Genomic DNA, 20,596 nt, shown 5'->3' with positions numbered 1-20,596 from the left:
TAGTTCCATTTGAGGAGTGATTACAGAGACTGAGCAGCTCTGGTGGGATGATGGTCTTAAAAAGAACGGGTGAAGTGAGGTCTGCTGGTTTACAAGAAGCCAGCAGGAGGGTTGTGAGCGTGACTCCTGCCTTTCATAAAAATCATCCTCTTAACAATCACTGGGTCAATGGCTGGTTGGGATAGATTGGGTTTGCCTGTATATTTTGTATGAGCTAGCCAGGCATGGCGGGTGAGGAGATAAGAACCGTGGTCTGGACACTGAATGAGGTAAAGATGACAGCATCAAAACACATCAAGTTTGGGATTCCTGATGGCACACTGTGCTGAGGGATGCATCATGTCATTGTCAAGTTATGGGCTCAACATTCACAGCATGCCCTGTTGCACTTTTCACTGTATGCTGGCCAATCAAGCAATAATGCCAGAACAGTCTTTAAGAAAAAAAAGAAAAGGAAAAAAAAAAAAACAAAACATAAAAATGCAATTCAGCTTCCCTGACAACTCCAAGAAAGCGTGGCGACAGAGGGGCAAGGGTGGAGTCAGATGGTTTTTAAGCTGGGACCAGCCTGAACATTTTGATTTGAATGTTCACACAGTATAACCAAGAATTTGGGGTGCACATGAAATGATCTGAGCTTATTTTGTTCTAGCCCGGTGTGAACACTAGAAGTCGTTCACATTGCAATACTTGACAAAACTTTGTATATTTCACTGCGAACCAGGTGTCCGGTCGCACAACTTCCTTGCAGCAATAACTAGTCTCCATAGCTTGTCAATCAGTATCAACAGATGTAGACTACAAAACAGGTGGGTATCTGTAGTCTCTGAAATTGCCCAATGGAGATCTTTACAAATTTTGATGTTCTGAAATTCAAAAAATGTTTTGTCATCGTATAAAGTGGAAATAGACAACTTATTAGCACTAAATTATCATTATGAAGTGTTGATTGCACAGTGTAATGGCTATAGAATAATGACACCATCGGTGTTTAGACTGGCTCCCTATAAGCCTCGCTTTCAATATGCAGTTCTGTCTGCCACTGGGCACCATCTCCTGGCAAAATGAAGGCTCAATTTATGGAACAAAGGAAGTGTGTCAATCATTGCGCAACCAAAAGAGGAAGAGGCTACACTTTTGTTTTCCCTGGTAGCTGTCCCCAGTAGCGGAAATGGCGGATGGTGGAACAACCGAAGTGACAGTGTAAACTCTACCCGACAACAGAAAAACAACTCCGCTGACGGAGGAGGCAATGAAGGCGAAGAGGGAGAGAAGACAGAAACAGAGGTAAAACAAGAGTGAGCTTTGGATGGGCATTCACTCGATTAGGAGAGCTCCAGGACTTGAGACGGTTCCGAACCGACATTCAGGAAGTATTATTTTTACTGGATCAGTAAGTAACACAACCCGCCTACTTATTAATACTACCAGATGCTTTACTCTACCTTAATCATAGCACTGAGATTTGTAGTTCAAACTGGGATTTCTACAGTTTTTTCTTCTTCAAACAGAAAGTGATACAGTTGTCTTTGCGACAGCGGCACAAACAATAATGCCACTTGGAAACAATGGGAGGGGGAGGGGGAGTTGAAAAGTTGTCTGTTTCCACTTAAAAATTCAACACGTTGATCCATTGACACATGGTTATCTATTCAGCCTATCGAGGGTCAGCAGACCAATACCCCTTTGTTACGTAGCACCCGCTTGAAAACCCAACCAAGGTACTATGTAAATACAGCAGAACAGAAGAGAAAACCCTAACAGTGAAACGTGAGTCATGCAGACCGAAGAAAGACGGGGCATGAAGAAATGAAATGTCTGGGAGTGAAATGAGAGGAACTTGGCTGTAGTGATAGAACTACAGGCTTGATTTGAAAGAAAAGGAGATAGGTTTATTTGACATAGAGATTTTTCAGTTTTTTTCTTTCCCCGTGTCAGGATTTTGTGGCCACGGAACCCCGTTATTTTTTAACGGGAGGGCACCATATTCCAGTCAGTTTGTTTTCCAGTTCACATTCCTGGATACTGGTTGTACAAGTCAAGAGCTTTGTCTCAGAACAAAATCACCTTACCTTACCTGGTTAAAATGAGTACAAGGCCTCTGCCTTCCCCTCACAATATAGAGTGGGGACTTTCTGATTGGATTTGTCTCGTTCAAAACGAAGATAATGTTTCACAATCATGGATTTGAATCAAGGATGTTGGTTTAGCCTATGGCAACAGGAGTAGGAGGGCAGAATTTGGAAGGAGCGTGCATGTGTGTGCATGTGTGTGTGTGTTCTGATGAGGCTTAGAGGCTGCATGGGGAGGAGACGTCCCTCAGCATAGAGATTGAGTGGTTCAGACTGCAGAGGCGGAACCAATCATCTAGCTGGATGAATCCTGGCTGTCCAATAAAGAACCAGGGCTGAGATGAGGCGTGGAGACAGAGGCAGTAGAAGTACTGACCCTTGAGGTGAGCTGCGGGCAAACGGAGGAGGAGGGAGAGGCTGATAAAGAGCAGGACATGTCCAGGGTGTCAAAGCTGGTGGTGGAGGGGGGAGGGACGAGTAAAGGCTCTGCTGAGATAGTAGCCTGGCTCTCCAGAGAGTCAGACAGGAGAGGACGTGAAGGAGAAGGGGACAATGAGGATGAGCAGTCCTGGCTGTCTGGTGTCTTGACTGAGTCCTTCGGAGCAGGGGGCTCGCTGGAGGACAAGGAGGAGGAACACCTCTCTCCAGCTGACGAGGCAGGTCCATTCCCTCCTCCATCCTCCCCTGTACCTTCCTCTCCACTAAAAGCTAGACAGGGAGAATCTTTTTCCTTCCCACTGGTTGATGGTGCCCCCTGACCCATTTCTGCAGGATTCTGGTTGGTTGCAGGTGTGTCCTGGGCTGGACTACTGGTGGCTGGTGATTGGCTCTTGAGTTGTGAGTGACAAAGTGGACAGGTTTCCTGGACGTAAAGCCATTTCTTCAGACAGCCAGCGTGGAAGAAATGACTGCATGGCGTGATCACGGCATTCTTCATGTCCTGGAGGAGAGAGTGCATGAAAAAAATAAATAAACATACACACGCGCTTGTGCTTTACCTTTTCAATCATTTGTTTACCCTTAATCTCAACAATGGTTAATCTTGCCTCGGCTTTACTTTTAAACTTAACTTTTTTCTTTTGGATCCCCCCCCCCCCTTTTGTCCCCAAATTTTAAGCTTAACTTAAATATAATCTAATTTTCTGTGTGTGTGTGTGTGTGTGTGTGTGTGTGTGTGTGTGTGAGAGACACTGAGTGAGAGAGAGAGAGAGAGAGAGAGAGAGAGAGAGAGAGAGAGAGAGAGAGAGAGAGAGAGAGAGAGAGAGAGATAGATTGAAGTTTCATCTGATTTTCAAAATTTTCATTAACTAATTTCCAAGAAACAATAAACCATCTGAATATGTTCCCTAAATCTTTTAAGCACATTTGGACCATCAGGTTGGTGAATGTCACTTAAATACATGCAGTGGCATGCAGTGGCACACACACACACACACACACACACACACACACACACACACACACACACACACACACACACAAGAAGTGAAGACACCTGCTAAAATAATGAGATGGGGGCAACATTTCCTTCCGTTACACTCTTTTTTCATAAATCATTACACAGTCTCTCACATACACACATTATAATCTCGCCCCCGTCCTTACCTGGTAGCATATAGCGCAGATGTCGTTGTACTGCTCAAGCTGTGTTTTACTGGCCGTCGGCAGGCTTTTGATCTTGTTGACAGCATCTCTCCTGAGCAAGAAGCTCTGCCAGCCTAGCTGGGCCCTGAGCCAGACATTATAATAGGAGTGGACCAGGATGATGGTGCTACCCATCACACTCCACTCCCCGAACACCGTCTCCGACACTCCATAACACACCACACACACTGCCACCTGGCAAGGGGAGGAAATCAATTTGAATGGAATGTTCATTAGTCTATGGCAGCCACATCTTGAGTACGGTCCAAGGACCTCCAGGATATCCCTGAGCAGGTTCACCAGGAAAAAAATAGAGGTTTAATTTCATTACTGTTCCACCGACTCAGAGAATGACAGGGTCATCACTCTTGCCACTGTTGTCACTTTTCTGTAAAAACAGTTGTGGTCTGTTACCAAATCCTAACTGACCACTCGTGTCAAGATGGAGTTTGGGACTCATGAAAACACAGCAAATTGTGGTGCTATGGAATGTAGTCATCGGCAATGTAAATCTACACTGCTATGTAAATGGTGCAAGTTTTCCAAATAAACTACATAAAAACTTAATCACAGCCAAGCAACCAATCAAGCAATTGATGACAAGAAGTAGTCTTTTAGACAGAGACAGACAGACACAATGAGAGATATTGAGTTACTGAATGTCAGTGAGAGTGACGGTGTGTGACAGAGTGTGTGTGTGTGTATTCACCAGGAACTCCAGTAGGCGGTAGGTGCCATTGACACAGTAAATGACCTCATCCATGTTTTCTACCGGAGCCTTTCGGAACTCTTCCACCATGAAGAGAATGTAGATCAGTAGGGTTCCCAGAACCTGGGGGAATTGGATGAACATAGTATGCTTACTCATGATTTGGTCTGTCGGTTGGATCCTGTTTATGTATATGTGTGAGAGAGGGAAAGAGTAGGAAGTGTGAGAGAGTTACCTGTAGGTGTTTGACTTTGTGTGTATTTATGAATGGCTGTGCATGATATATTATATATATATATATATAGAGAGAGAGAGAGAGAGAGAGAGAGAGAGAGAGAGAGAGAGAGAGAGAGAGAGAGAGAGAGAGAGAGAGAGAGAGAGAGACAGAGAGAGAGAGAGAGAGAGAGAGACAGAGAGGTATGTGTGTGTGTGCGTGTGTGTTGTACCTGCAGGGAGGTTAGAATGGAGGAAGAAATTATGATAAGAAGCCAGAAGTCCATGTGGAAGAACTGACAAATCATGTAGGCCATGTAGGCTGGGAAAACCAGCAGAAACAGACACAAGGACACTGCCCGGAAGTGTTTCCACAGACTCCTTATGAGTGAGAGAGAGAGAGAGAGAGAGAGAGAGAGAGAGAGAGAGAGAGAGAGAGAGAGAGAGAGAGAGAGAGAGAGAGAGAGAGAGAGAGAGAGAGAGAGAGAGAGAGAGAGAGAGAGAGAGAGAGAGCGAGCGAGAGAGAGAGAGAGATTAGAGATTTTTGATTTGATTTTCAAAAGCACATTTACTTAGTTTACATAATCCATTCAGACAGAGGTCTTCGGCGTTTTTCAGGCCATGGATCCCTTGGCTGATAGAGACACGGTGGAGGGACCCTCTATTACATATCGTATAAAATTGCGTTGCTTATTAAACCATTCCAACAATAATGGGTAGGGTGGCCTATAGTGCCTTGTATAAAAGCACTCTCTAATGGTGTATACAATGCTAAGCCATTAAAATAATAATTATTGACAGATTCATATATTTATAGAGCATGTTTTCTTGTAATTTTTTAACATTTTTTTAATGAATAGGAGGATTTATCTTTGCTTATTATAGGCTGTATTTATGTTAATGCATATTTTCTGACATATTTTTGGAAGAAAAAAGTTTGGGATGAAATAATTTGGTGGACCCCCTGCAGTAACTCTGAGGACCCCCTAGGGGTCGTGGACCCCCTGTTGAAGATCTCTGCATTAGGACTACAATGGTATATAGACAAAAGGACCTCAACTACAAATTTAATAGTCAAGTCAAGTCAACTCTACTTGCACAGCCCAACATCACAAACACAAATTTGCCTCAGGGGGCTTTACAGCAACACATCATCCTGTCCTTAGACCCTCGCACCGGATAAGGAAAAACTCCCTAAAAAAAAAACCTTTAACATGGAGAAAAAATAGAAAGAAACCTCAAGGAGAGCAACAGAGGAGGGACCTCTAAACAATTTACATAATAAATAAATAAAACGTAAGCCAACAATACAGCCAGGATTTTCCCTCGTTACAAATTAGAAAAGGAAAACCAGATCTTCATCAACCCCCACTGAGCACAATACTCCCCCAAGTTCCGGAAAAAGGTGATTTCTGTGTGAATGCTCTGCTCCCTCAACATCTTCAGCTCCTCTTCAGACAGTTTTTAAATCCATAGATTTAAAATGTTTCTTGTGCGGCATGTAGACCTTCATGTTGAGCAGCTGAGCTACTGCCTCAGTGTTGGGAAATAGTGGGCCGGGGTCAAATTGCTGCCCTCACTGGGGAAGAAGATACTTTCTACCATGTAGAAGTCCTGCATCAACACTTCTCTTTCCAGCTTGGAGCTCAGGTTACCCACTGTGTAACCTATACCCAACTGGATGGCACCTTTCAGGGCAGAGGGAGTGGTCTTCTTGTAGGTGGTCTCTCCTGAGGCATCCACGCCTCTGTGGCCAATCATTTTCCCCTGACTGGGTTGGCCCGAGGAAGAAAGCATCTCTGTGATGGAGGCCTTCTTTGCAGCAGCATATGTTAGGCATCCCTTTTGTTGGAGTCGAGTCGGCACGTGATCAAGTCAGTTCTGTTGGTTGCTGTGGGATTCAGGATAACTGCCTTGACATTGATTGGCACCGGCATAGCAGTTTGGGAGGAGGAGCCATCCTTCCCCTTGTGCATAAAAGACAGAGAAAGAGATGATATAAACTGGTAGAGGAAACAGTAAGAGGAAATCACCCAGTGCAACACACTCATCATGACCTTACTTAGTCTTTAACCTTTAGGAACCTTTTCCTGTATTGGTCTTAACTACTTAACCAACTATTTTCTGCAAAGTCAAGAAACGTTCAATGAATTTTTCTGTATCTGGAAAATACTAAAGATACTTTCACAGATTTTCCAAAGGTGTCATCTAAGAAACCATTAATTTCCTTTGGCATGTACAGATCTCTACTTTATGACTGTGAGTCTGTAACAGAGATACAGTCAGAGTCAGTGTCACACCCTATTTCCTCCACCTTATCTTCACCTGCAACACTCTCCATAACGCACGACTCACCCTTTCTCTCCTTTGCACCACCAGCCTGACTCTAGTCAGGTCTAGCTGCTGGCCCTTTTCTGCTGGTTTTCCCTGCTGCTGGTTTTTCCTCTACTCCTTTCTTTTCGTCTGTTGTGACACTCGGGACAGCTGTGCTGTCATCAATCACATTCTCACTGCCTGAAACAACTCACTGTTCCCTTGCCCGATTATCTGCCTGCCTGCTGTAGCCCTCTCCTGCCTCAGGCTCAGTCAGTAGGGTGCTGCTGCCCCCCCACGGAGCAGCAACATCCGTTGGCTCATCTGATGGAGCACCAGTGTTGGTGCGCTGGCCTGGCCCCGGCTCTAGGGTGTCCCTCGGCCAGCCTGTGAGGACAAGCGTTCCGCTTGTGCCCCACATCCCCACACTCAAAACATTTAATGCTGCCTGTGCTAGCGTACACCATGTAATGTCCCTTCCCATGTTTCCCTCTGAAGGAAACCTCCGGCGTCTGTGATGGACAATTCAGATACATAAACACCTGTCTCTGGAGGGATTGGACATGTTTCACTTTATCGTTCATACAGCCTAACCCCACAGCCCTAAAACTGCTTGCCAGCTTCCTGAAGCACTGCAGCTCAGGAACACCGGGGACGGTGACCTGGATGAAAGGCATGGCGAGTGGGGAAACCTGCTGATAGACGCCATTCAGAGAGACGCCGCTCGCTATTAGCTCAGCCACAAAAAGCTTCTCTTTAAGAAAAACAACCACACCTTTGTTCATCCTGGAGGCATAGGACAGGTTGGCGTGTCCCACTCCGTCTCCCACAGCCAGGAGAACTGCCTCTATCAGAAAAGATGGATTGGGCTGAACCTGCACTTCATGTCGGATAGAGAAAGAAAGCATCTCTGAGGATGCCAGCTCTCTCACACAAAAAAAACTATGACAAACAAAACACACAGACTACAGCAAATGTAGCGTACGACCAAAAAAACCAAACTCGATCTAAAATCATCAGCGAACTTAGCGGCACAGTGGTGCAGTGGGTAGCGCGGTCGCCTCACAGCAAGAAGGTCCTGGGTTCGAACCCTGGGGTTGCCAACCTTGGGGGTCATCCCAGGTCATCCTCTGTGTGGAGTTTGCATGTTCTCCCCGTGTCCACGTGGGTTTCCTCCGGGTGTTCCAGTTTCCTCCCACAGTCCAAAGACATGTAGGTCAGGTGAATCGGCCATACTAAATTGTCCCTAGGTGTGAAAGTGTGTGTTTGTATGTGTGAGTCCGCCCTGAGCTGGACTGGCGGCCTGTCCAGGGTGTCTCCCCGCCTGCCGCCCAATGCCTGCTGGGATAGCCTCCAGCATCCCGCGACCCTGATTGGGATAAGCGGCTTGGATAACGGATCGATGGATAGTAGTCGTTAGTTCAAGCCAGTTGTTGACTAGTTGGCACATGTTTATGACATTAATTTTATTATATACATATATATTTTTTGGGGCATCAGAAAATGGTTTGAATTCCAGGGCTTAGTAACAATGTTATAAGTGACATTGTTAACATTACAGAGAGATACAAAACCGTAATAATGAGACTTTAAAATATAAATTTTACAAGCGCACGCACAAACGCCTGTTAACGGCACCGGAAAGAGTGTTAATGATTCTGAATGTGTTGGAACAACCAGACAGGAGACTGAACATTTTGTTAATTTTCAACATAGTGTAACATCACACAACTGAATTTATAACACCAAGACAATAATTTATGAGCCTTTAGAATGTAAATTTTACAAACGCACACACGAAGCGAGCCCTGTTAACAACACCGGTAAGAAGTAATGAATAACTGAATGTGTCCATCATTTCAAATTAAAAGCCCTCATGCGTTTCATACAGGTTTGGTTTTTTTTTTGGTGACTAAGCGACCAATGAAAACTTGGTGAACTGAGACTTCTCGTCGACTAATGTGTGGTCGACTATTAGGGGGCAGCCTTTGACTTCTGTGTTCTCATATGGCCTATTGTGCATGATACATGACGTGTAAGGTGCCTTGTTTGACTTATACTGTTTTGTTAATTTTTATCTCTATGCATCGGCATTTCTTTTCTTTTTTTCCACTTTTGTTTTGTCTTGAAAGTTTTGATTTGATTGATAAAGTATAAGAAAGGGGTAGGACCAGAAATGTTCTTTACTTCATCCTACGCCCTTTTCGAACATGGTCTAGTTATTACTTGCGTTGTTACAGAGAGTTTGCAAAATATGTTCACTATTATTTCCATTTGTTCTTGTATTCCTGCCTGTGTATTTTATTTTGTTATTTTAGCATGTTCGAAATAAAAATCAATCAATCAATCAATCTGAACCCAGTAGAGCACCTCTGAGATGTGCTGGAACAGGAGGTTTGCAGCACGAACATGAGGCCAACAAATATGCAAATATGTGTGGTGCTATCGGAACTGCCTGGGTTCCTTGCAGCATGGCTTCAACAAGGTGTTGCAAAGGTTTCTTTGGGATTTTGGTCCAGGCTGATTTCATAGCACCACACAGTATTTGCATATTTGTTGGCCTCATGTTCATGCTGCAAACCTCTTGTTCTACTACAGGGTCCTACCCTGTACAAGATAGCACAGAATTTGCATACTTTATGCCAGTAACAGAATTTGCATACTTAACTGTTTAAACTATCTGCGGAAAATGGTTAACCTTGGGGAGTTGAGATAGAACAAGCATTTTTAGTTTCCATTTCACTTGCTTTACTTTTTTTTCCCAGAAACTTGAAACTACAGAAAAATCCTCCCCAAAACAAAAAGTAATTTTTGAGGAATTTGTCAAAGATGAGAAAGGGGCAGGACACAGCTTAGACTAGGGAATAATGTTACTCTTTAAAGGTTAAGAAGCAACCATCTATATAAACACCTCTATATAAACAAAGGGTACACGCCCACCATACAACTTCAGCAGTAGCATAAAATTTAGTAAAGACTCGTCCAAAATAACAACAAGGTTAAAAATTATAAATTAAGACTACAGATGGCTTTGGTCTCTGAGTCACAGCTGAAGGTCTGAGAAAATGTTTTTGTAAGAAAATGTGTGTGTGGCACACGAGTGCCTGATCTCTTTCTTACTTATCTCTGGAGGCACCAAGGGCCAGGACAATGGGGTCAGCTATCTCCAGCATGGACTGAAGGATGGATGCCACGACAATGAAGAGGATTATAGAAAGGAGGAAGGCTCGATGGATGACCTGCAGCTCGATGAGACCCGTCTGGACAGCCAAGATCAGCAGGGTGATGCCTTCTGTCATACCGCTGGACAGAGACACAGGACACATACACATGAAACATGAATTGATTATAGTTTTGGAAACCTGCTCATAGTACATGCCCAAGCAAACACAATCTGCACTAACAATAGACAAACAGTCACATGCATGCGCACATGCGCTCCCTGTACACACACACACACACACACACTCCCTTCCAAGAGATGCTTGACATTATGTATTTGTATTGTTATAGCATAATTACGTGTAGTCATTTAGTGCCTCACTTAGTGCTTATTGTAAATCTTACTGAGTTGTCTGCTCTGCCCACTTGCCCCTTTCTGCAGGCCTATCCATCCTTGAAGAGGGCTCACTACTCTGATGGTCTTCCAGAATTGCTCCAATTATTTCTGTCCTAAAAAAAGGTTTTCTGCAGAGTTTTCTGTATCCAAATCCAGGATAAAGATGCTGGGTGCAATACATTATCAAATATTCTATTCATCTGTTGTAAGAATGAGAATATAATGTAGTTGTAAAACCCTCTGGGACATAACTGTGATTTAAGGTTACATAAATACATCTGACTTGACATGACACTTAGGAACACAGCCACTTAGGAACACAGCCAGAAAACTCAAGAGTGTGTAAAAAAAGAAACTTTGTAAACAAACATACACAGACACACAGACTGACCGGTGCATGGTGTTGTCATTCATAAAAGCCCGGTAGCCTTGAAGGTAGAATTTGCAGAGAGTAAGTACTCCCAGAGCGATGAAGGAGACGGTGAAGACCAGCCCCAGTAGGGAGTAGGGCGTACTACAGCACTCTGCAATACTATAGGAGGGTGGGGTGGGGGTAACAGGGGAGGGGGAGAGAGAAGAGGGGAAAGTGGAAGATAAATGACATAGCATAAATTAACACTCAGGTTGTCCAATCCCCAAAAAGCAGGCTCGTAAACCAAAAAAGAATCCCTGGTGAGTATGATCACAGCAGAAACTACAATCACAGTTCTACCCAACACACCCCATCCCATAAAGCTTTGGTTGTCTATCTGGTCCTTGGCAACCTCAAGTACTGCCGTTTTTAGATAGCAAATAAAAAACTATGGGCGGTACAGTGGTGCAGTGGTTAGCACAGTCACCTCACAGCAAGAAGGTCCTGGGTTCGAACCCCAGGGTTGTCCAACCTTGGGGGTCATCCCAGGTCGTCCTCTGTGTGGAGTTTACATATTCTCCCCGTATCTGTGTGGGTTTCCTCCGGGTGCTCCGATTTCCTCCCACAGTTCAAAGACATGTAGGTTGTAATAAATTGTCCCTAGGTGTGAATGTGTCGGCCCTTTGATGGACTGGCGGCCTGTCCAGGATGTCTCCCCACCTGCCACCCAATGACTGCTTGGATAGGCTTCAGCACCCCCACGACCCGACCTCGGATAAGCGGCTTGGATAATGGATGGATGGATAAAAAACTATGTTCAATTGTTGTCTCATGTACCACAGCCATCTAATCAGGGGATTTTAGATCTGGCATAACAGGTAAATTCAACTATGTGGCAGAATAGAAAAAACCAGCAGCACCGGGGGTCCTGAGGACCTGATTGAAAACCACAGCCCTAAAGAAAGCTCGGTCAAATGTGATACTAGTCCGTCATATGTACGCACATGTGCATGCACACTATAGTTACAGCGTCAAAAATCATTGGTCTGGGGTCCGTGGTGGTGTAGCGGTCTAAGCATTGGCTTTGTGTCGATGCAGTTGCCCACTGGGGACTGGGGTTCGTGCCCCGGTCTTGTCAGATCCGACTACGGCCAGACTCGATGAAGCAGCAATAATTGGCAACGTTGTCTTCGGGAGGGGGGCGGAGTCGGCTTGTGTTCGTCACATGAATGCGTCTCTGTGTGTGTCGGAAAAAGCAGTGGTTCAGCCTGGATTCGCCTTGTCACGGAAGTGACGAGGCGTCTCCTTCGAGACTGCTGGCCGGAGAGATGCAGTTGGCGAACGCATAGAGTATGAGGGTGGGTGTTTGAATTAAAATAGGGATCGATTGGCCACTAAATTGTGAGAAAAAGGGAAAAATCAGAAATAAATCCTCTCTGAAGCCACTATCCTGCTCACCCTGCTCACCACCTTTTCCCGCCATTGCCCTCCAGGAGGCATCACAGATTATCATACAAAACATCCTGCATCCAAAATGACTTCTCCCTTATCATGAATTCTGAATACCTTAGGCCTGTGTTAGTGCTGTGAGTCTTAAAATCAGAAAAGCGATGCTCAAACTCCTGCTGCAGATTGTCCATGGCAGTCAAATAGTCATCAGCATTGACCCTAGCACCATCATCAATAACTGACTGGCATGTTGGGAAGAGGCCAAATCTTTTCTCTGTGAGCTGCTTTCCATAATCCGAGTTTCACAGAGAAGGCTTTCACACTATCAAATGCAACAGTGACAAGTTGGTCTGGCCCCTGCACTTTTAAATTAAGAGTGTTAAGTGCCTGCGTGATTTCAACTAAGAAAGCTAAATCCATGAGCCATTTGGGATCATCAAGCTCAGGGACATGTAGCCTGCCTGCTTTCATGAATTCTCTGATCGCCTCCCTCAATTAAAAAAAAAAAAAAACCTTTTCAGGACACTGCCCCTGCTCAACCAGCACACTTCTGAGAAGTACAACACATCTCCATATGTTGCATCTATTTCCTCCAGAAATGCACAGACTGACGTTGTTGTAAACCTCTTGATCTGATGTAATTAATGCATTTCATCACAACAGTTATAATACTGTCAAATTTCAAGCCTTTGCTGCAGCGTACCTGCTGATGAATGATGCCGTGCAATGCAATAGCAGGATCTACAGTCTCTTCCTCCAGCTTTCTTTGAATCAGTGCTACAAGCCCATTTTTTCTTCCTGTCATTAACGGGGCACCATCAGTGGTGATTCCAGCTAATTTATTCCAGGGTAGACCAGCACCCTCAATTGCATTGCACAGCACCTGAAATATAGCTTTGGCTATAATTTTTCCCTGCATCGGATATCAAGTTAGCAGTTCTTCTGTTAACTCAAAACAGTTATTGATATCCCCTCACAAACATAGCAAGCTGAGTATTGTCATTTACATGAGTGGTTTCATCAAGTGCCAAAGAATAGTGTGTGAAACCTGTCGTTATGCATGCTGAATAATCCAGGTAAGAAAATCAAAGAATGAAAGTTGAATCAGTACATCTTGACACGTTTATTGAGAGAAACGTTTCATCACTCATCTAAGTGACCTCTTCATGCAGCTGTATTGTTTGTAAGGGTGGGGATACCTGCAGTCAGTTAAGACTGAATAGGTCACTTAGATTAAACGTTTCTCTCAATAAATGTGTCCAGATTAACTGATTCAGCTTTCTTTCTTTGAGTGCATGAAATAATTTGTTTTAGTGCAAAACTGTTTGTAAATGTCTCCTGACAACTCACTGATCCGTTCTGCCTTTGTATTTGAGCTGAGACTGACGTTTCTGAATAAAGATGCCTTCTCCGGGCAAATGATATTCACTACCTGCAGCATGCAGTCTCAGAAACTGTCCCTGGGTAAATGACTTGCCAGCCAGCCTTCGCTATTGCCTTGCTTACCACATAGCTAATGTTGACAGCTGCCTCACAGTCTTTTTCGGCTTTGTGAAAAAAGTTCTGCTGACAGGACAGACTTTTTTGAAGGTGTGCTGCTTTTCTCTCCCTCTCCTCACCTTTGAACCAGTCATACTTCTCTGTATGTTTAGAAGTGCAATGCTGCTTCAGATTGAAATCCTTCAGGACGGCAACTTCTGCCTTGCAAACTAGATCGCGGACGCATTAAATTCAGTGAAGAAGTAGTCACATGTCCATTTTTCCTGGAACTGTTGGTGCTCCTGGTCAACTTTTCTTTTGGCTTTTGAAAGTGACATTGTTACAAAACATCTGCAAGCAGTGACAGCAATTTACTTTAGCAAGCTCACGTGAGATATTTCGCAGTGGGCTTAGCCTACTGGGTTTATGTACTTGTGTTGCCTGGCGACAATGTGTGAGTGAGTGAGTGAGTGAGTAAGTGAGTGAGTGAGTGAGAGAGTGCTGCAAAACTGACATTAGGCTATGTCTTCTACAACTGGTTTCACAACTAATCTTAATGGAGTACTTAGAACTAGAAACACAGAAACATTTAACCCCCCCCCCAAAAAACAAAAACAAAAAAAAAACACAAAAGTAGTATGCAAAATGGATACGCGGTCCAGATCTCTGAAAATATCTAAAACACAAAACTGCCTCATGGGCTGGATGTGACCTGCGGGCCGGTAGTTTGAGACCCCTGCCTTAGGCTGTTGACACCCTGGTGGGCGGTATATGACAACCACAAATAGCTTAATAGGGGCAGTAACCATGATTGCATATTATATTCAAAGGAGGAGTTGTTGCTTAGCGGAAAAAGCTTGGTGAATTTCCAGTTTTTGGAAATGAGGACACCCATACTGCCTCCACGCCCCACAGAACGGGGTGTGTGTAAGAAAGCAGAGTCAACAGAGTGCAGCCGGTGTGGCAGTGTTTTCTGGACATATCCAGGTTTTGGTCAAGGCTAGGAAATGAATGTCGGACAGATCAGCTAGTGCTTGGATAAATTCTGTTTTATTTACAACTGATTGACAATTCCATAAGTCAAAAGTCAAGGAGGAGTGAGTAGAGAAGGCTTTCCTGAGTGAATAGAGGTTCTCAGGGTTGCATTGTCTGTGACATGCCCTTTTTTTTTCAATAACCTTGAATGACAGGGATGTCTTTGTAGCACATGGTGGGTGAAGCCGACAACGAGAGAAAATAGTAGAAAGGGAATTACCAGCCAGTGTCCTTGTTCGGTGGACTCGCACAGGTAGACTCGCAGGTCTTTACGTAATTTAGTCTTAACACAATGAGGGCTGACACACAAAGGCTGATGCTTTGTCTGATGTGATTGTCAAGCGATGTCTGTACTGTGTGTTATTTTTAATGTGTCTTAAGCCTGGTGCCTATTAAAATCAGCCCAATTTTCGGCCCAATTTGCCCCTCTTGAGCATCTGGGGTTTGCCCTAATTTGAGGCTGCTCAGAACAGATTAACTTCCTATATGATCCTTGAGTATGAGGCATTTAAGATTAAATCTTTAGCCTTCCAATGTCTTTTCAAACCATTTGGGGCCACCACGATTAACATCAATCATGTTGGATGTTTACAACTGGAAATCCTGTAGCATGATAGGAACAACGATAGAATCTGGAGCTGAATCCCACAACAGCCAATGAGGGCTAGGAACAACTGGGAAGCAGAATTTTCTGAGGCCAGCTGACTCTTGAAATTTCTGAACTCAAAATAACAAAATAATTTTTTTTTTAACTAGATAAACCTTTAAATTAAAAATTGCACACAAAGGTTGTCAACCTTCATGTTTATTTTGCTCTAACGATACGGTCGATCGAAAGAATTTCAGCAAGCGTTTTTCTTCATATTTAAAGGCAGTTGGTATCCAAAGTGTTATATTACCACCTCCAGCTGGTTTAAAATAAAACAGTCCTGAGTGATTGATTGTTAGTGTAATCGTTAAGAGTGTGTGATGTGCTGTCTTTGCCTAGTGTAAGTTCTGATGACTGAAAGACAGAAAATCTGTGAAAACTGTTCTTATGTAGTCTCTCATGTTTTTAATAGGCATATTTGAAGTTGTTAACCTGTTCTACTGTCTTGCCATTGATGGAGATGGGGTTCAGTCCAGTGAGGGGTGTGTTTGGTGTGTTAATGACCACTTCTTTTGTCTTGTCCACATTCAGTTGGTGGTAGTTGTCTGTGCACAAATGTGTTAAATGAGAAATGGGAGTGTTGATAGTTTGTGATGGAATTAATGGCATTAAGTAGTCCCAGTATGGCAGCATCAGAGTATTTGTAGTAAGTGGTTAGGATTTGAAAAGTCCTCTTGCACGCACCAAGGGTAATGTGATGATGGTGTTGCTGTGTAGTGGCATTTCTGAATTGAACTGAGCCAGAAATCTATCTCTGGAGACAGGTTGTTCTGCAAAGCTCAAAACAGAGGTAATTATGTCTGCACACCAGTGTTATTGTTCTACCCTCCCTTTTTGTTCTCCTATTGCTCTGATCTCTGAAAAGGGAACAGCTGTACCCTGCTACCAGTGCACAATCCAACTTTGCAAAAAATGTGGACTCATTTTGGGGATAGGGCTGGATTGATGCTGATGTGCAATCCTGACTGAACATGGAGGTTTGTGGTCAAGCCATTGTGACGTCTCTCTTTGTTCCGTTTTATCTTCTTTAATTGTCACTTTTGGGAGTCTAATTTGTGTAATCTGTGAAGTGCCCTATGACGAACTTATTTGTTAAAAAACCACTTCATTAATAAATCAAACTGGGGACAGCAGGGTGCAGTGTGGATGACTGCTCTCCAGCTGGAAGACCTGGGTTCAATCCAATAGGCTGTTATGTGTCTGACCGTGCTTTGTGTCCTCTGTGTTACAGAGGATTGACAAAAGAATATGTCTCCCTCAGGGATCAATTAAGTCTTGTAAGAGTAATCAAAATTCTGCTATCCCTTTCACCGAATCTTCATGAAAATCCCAGATTCATCCCTCAAAAAAAAAAAGTTGTTAAAAGTCCATAAACCTAGCAGATAAGAAAGACAAAGAAGCAGTCTCTCTTTGAAGACAAAGTTGATCTATGTTGTTTAACTGGACACACATCTGCTCTTCCCTCACCTCTAGCTCGCTGAACCTAAACCATCCATACCCTATACTCCTACCTGGTGAGAAAGAGGAAAAGCAGCCTTTCCCTAGAGGTAGGCTGGTCTCTGGTACTGAAGTAGGAGTAGATCTGCAGAGCGAACAGCAGCAACCAGAAACACATGAAGAGCACAGGAAGCACCAACTGGTTCCACAGGGACATGCCCAGAGCCAGCAGACCGTAAACCTCTACTACCTGGTTAGAGAGAGAGTAAAATGCAGTTAGAGGAAGATGATAAAAAACGACAGAGACAAAGACACATTAAAAAGCAGGAACATTTTCCTCAAGAGAAGACCTGTAGTCCAAAACAGCAAAAACACTCTACATCTCAATAATTCACAGTTGCTAAAATTAATGAATTAACCTCATAACTGTAACTCTTACCAGACCTATTTGTGTATGGGCAGTCCTTGCAATGTAATTAGACTCCTCTATAATGACCAGCAACTAATGTACCAAACATAACTTTGGTATTAACGGGTCCAATTAACCAGGCTATTAACAGACCAGCTTCCTTTAGGAAGACTTGGCCAAGCTGAAGTTATACAGGCGACTGCAGTCTGAAACAACATGGCATGATGTTAATAGTTAAATATAAGTAGTCTATTACCTGAGCCAGCTCCCTGTAGGCAGTCTTGGCAAGGTTGTATGGCACTAGCAGGTTGGAAGCCAGGAAGTAGATGACCTCAAGGCCTGTGAAGATCATGGAGAACTTGTTGATGAAGACGATGGTTTCCAAAGGGACCAGACACAGCCTGGCCACAAGGGGGAGCAAATGGGCAGAAAACAGCCAGATCCTCTTAGTCTGCATCACACAAGAGCACAGTGTACACACCACCAGCTGACCTGAGAGAGAGAGAGAGAGAGAGAGAGAGAGAGAGAGAGAGAGAGAGAGAGAGAGAGAGAGAGAGAGAGAGAGAGAGCGAGAGAGAGAGAGAGAGAGAGAGAGATGGACAGACAGTTATTGCTATTATGACCTCATGTCTGATTTTAATGCTGTACTACGTATGTTTTATTCGTTAGTTTCGTAAAACTAAAGCTGAACTGAAAGAGCCAACTGTTCCTCCTCCCGAAAATACTGAGTTCAGTCCAAAACCGGAACCAGCCATGAGTTACATCAGTAAAGAATGCTCCACAAAAGTTTCAAAAGGGGGGGGATTTTGTGTTTTTGTACTGCCTGCTCACAATAATTACCCTCGCTATCCTCCCTTTTCCCTGGGGCAGTGTATCTTTGTCTCAGTAACCAGGTTATTTTAGCTTTCTCAAGCTTTGGCTGTGAAGTGAAACCATGTGCTATATAGAGCACAGGAGGCTCCCTCTCTTATCTCCAGTAAGATTAAAACAGGCCCTACAGACCCAGATAGTCGCCCCCCCCCCAACATTTTTTCCTTTCCAAAATTTCAACCTTTTTCCTGGCTTGGATTACGAGATGGGATTTGAAAAAGTCAGCTGGATATTCAATGTGGTTTATGCCTGTATTGGCCGGGTAGCCTGATTTCCATGGAATCACTTCACACTTTAGCTGGAAAATATTCCTCACACCAACAATTTTGTGAGTCTTAATTGATCCTACCAAAGGAAAAATAAAAATCTCCTTCTATCGCCTGGCTCCAAAGGACAGTCATTGCAGAGTTAACCACAGAGAAGCCATTACTGGAGTTGGCAAACATTTATTGTTTTGTTCAAGGTAAATTCAACAGGAGAGACATTTGCTGTCACAGGGGTTCAAACTGCACATTTTTCTAACTAAAGGAATGCATTCCTGACCACTTATATAGACACTCTGTTGCCTTTTACAGTGGATATTAAACAGCTTTTGTACAACCCCCAGTCATATGAATTAGCTCAAGGATTTTCCATGCTTTTTTCACTCAACTCTTCCACATGTACGAGAACCATGAGGGAGGAGAGGGTCAAAGAGGAAGTAAGGAGACAGGAGCTCCCAATGTTCCATAAGTTACATAAAAGTGCTGCTGACGTATGCACATGCACATTCATGCATTTGTTTGTATTTGTGTACACATATACCTATGAGTGCAGTAGTGAATCGGTTCATGGAGAGAGGCTCCAGGTACAGGGGTCCTTCATAGCCAGACTCCAGTTCACTGCGAACATAGTCCCTGTAACAAGGAGAAGTCAATAAATCAAACTTACATAGTAATATGTTCTAACTTGATGTAGAACTACAAGCTCATTTCCTACACAGGCACTCATAGCACAAGATACTATATATTAGATCCTGTATACAAGTAATCCCTTGGAGTGGTACCACTACATTATGCCTTAAAGAGGTTCCTTTTTTAAGGCTAGCCATGTCCCTTGGTTTAAGTGAGGAATTCTAATGAGGCCAGAGTGGTTTTGGAGATGCAATGAAGGTTAAATGACGAAAACCCTGTGCACAATATGATCAGCATCTGGTAAAATATAAAAATATTATAATGTTTAAGTTGTCAGGTCTGGATACCTGGATCCATGATCCAGGTGTCCAGGATCATGGTATCATGGTAAAACATCTTCTTTGAGAGCCAATTATACAGTGAAAATGCAGGCAGCGTGCCCTCAGTGTGAAATATGGGCGAAAATTTGGTGTATTAGGGTATTTCTGTGCCTGCATGAGGATGTACGTGCATGTAAGTGTGTAGGGGCACAAGAGGTAGTTGAAAACAAGTTTATTTGGGTCACGTCCAATAAACAAATGATGACTATGAGAAAAAGGACGCAACTTGTGTCAAGCCTATAATCATAGGTGTATTATTAGCATCGAGCCGGTAAAAAGGACAATCATGTTAGCAAGGTCTTTACATGTACACCCCCCCCCCCATCTAATTCAACAAGGCAGAGTTGCCTTAGGGCCCATGTCCACCAAAAGTGGTTCTGATCCGTTCCATGTGCACCACGTGTGTCAGAGCCGACATGGAGCCGTCCCAATCGATGTTTTTATGTTCACTGGCCACATGTGGATGGGCCAGTTCGCTAAATTTACTCATCTAGTTTGTTTTTGCTGGAGCCGCTTTTGTCTTTGAAGCGTGGAAATACACTGTTTTGACTTGTGGATGTGTGTATACACAATAAAGACATATAAAGTCAGTATATCATATGATCTCTTGATTTACTGTGCCAAAATAATAGTTTCGTGAATGAAAACAACGAATGAATGGTGATACCCAAACTACAACATTTCCCAGATCTGTGTGCAGCTGTTCACTATTAAGAAATATATAAACACGATACATAATCTAATTACCAAATAAATTAATAGACCTACATACATATACACACACACATAATGAGAGCAGGTGCTTGTACACAGGTGTACTGCATGATACATTTAAGCAATTAACAATTCTATCCAGTTCCGTAGCATGTCGAAAAATGCCAAGCAGACCCAGCTGACCTTGATTTTGGATCAAGATGGCAAGAAGAAAATATCTAAGTGACTTTGAAAGGGGGTTCATTATCGGTGCTAAGATAGTAAGAGCTTCAGTCACTAATACTGCTCAGCCGGCTAGTGTTTCAATAGAAACAGTGACTAAAGTGACATCTGCATTTAGATCTGGGAAAGACATCAGTAAATAGGGTCAGAAATTGTGTTCGAAAGCGCACATTCAATGACTGTCAAGGTCACACATT

General features: G+C 43.5%; 1 protein-coding gene and 1 long non-coding RNA gene across 2 annotated transcripts in view; one reads left to right on the top strand and one right to left on the bottom strand.

Annotated features, from left to right (window-relative positions):
- The first annotated feature begins 1,254 nt into the window (after nt 1-1,254).
- Nucleotides 1,255-10,739, top strand: LOC130117127 (uncharacterized). The gene is made up of 3 exons (XR_008810621.1): nt 1,255-1,393; nt 10,084-10,233; nt 10,556-10,739. It is a non-coding gene; the product is annotated as an uncharacterized LOC130117127 (long non-coding RNA).
- Nucleotides 1,387-20,596, bottom strand: part of LOC130116631 (RING finger protein 145-like) — a 41,221-nt gene continuing 22,011 nt past the window's right edge. Inside the window, exons 4-12 of the mRNA XM_056284599.1 lie at nt 18,995-19,086; nt 17,577-17,812; nt 16,986-17,161; nt 10,902-11,042; nt 10,072-10,254; nt 4,872-5,019; nt 4,426-4,548; nt 3,678-3,911; nt 1,387-3,012 (exon numbers count right to left, since the gene is read on the bottom strand). Coding sequence (XP_056140574.1) covers nt 2,368-3,012; nt 3,678-3,911; nt 4,426-4,548; nt 4,872-5,019; nt 10,072-10,254; nt 10,902-11,042; nt 16,986-17,161; nt 17,577-17,812; nt 18,995-19,086 — 1,978 coding nt within the window. The 3' untranslated portion in view covers nt 1,387-2,367. The remainder of the gene's footprint in view (nt 3,013-3,677; nt 3,912-4,425; nt 4,549-4,871; nt 5,020-10,071; nt 10,255-10,901; nt 11,043-16,985; nt 17,162-17,576; nt 17,813-18,994; nt 19,087-20,596) is intronic.

The sequence above is a fragment of the Lampris incognitus genome, chromosome 8 (assembly GCF_029633865.1).
Source record: "Lampris incognitus isolate fLamInc1 chromosome 8, fLamInc1.hap2, whole genome shotgun sequence".
Classification (NCBI taxonomy): domain Eukaryota; kingdom Metazoa; phylum Chordata; class Actinopteri; order Lampriformes; family Lampridae; genus Lampris; species Lampris incognitus.
Note: the sequence above shows the minus strand (reverse complement) of the source record. Positions and strands in the feature narration are given on the sequence as shown.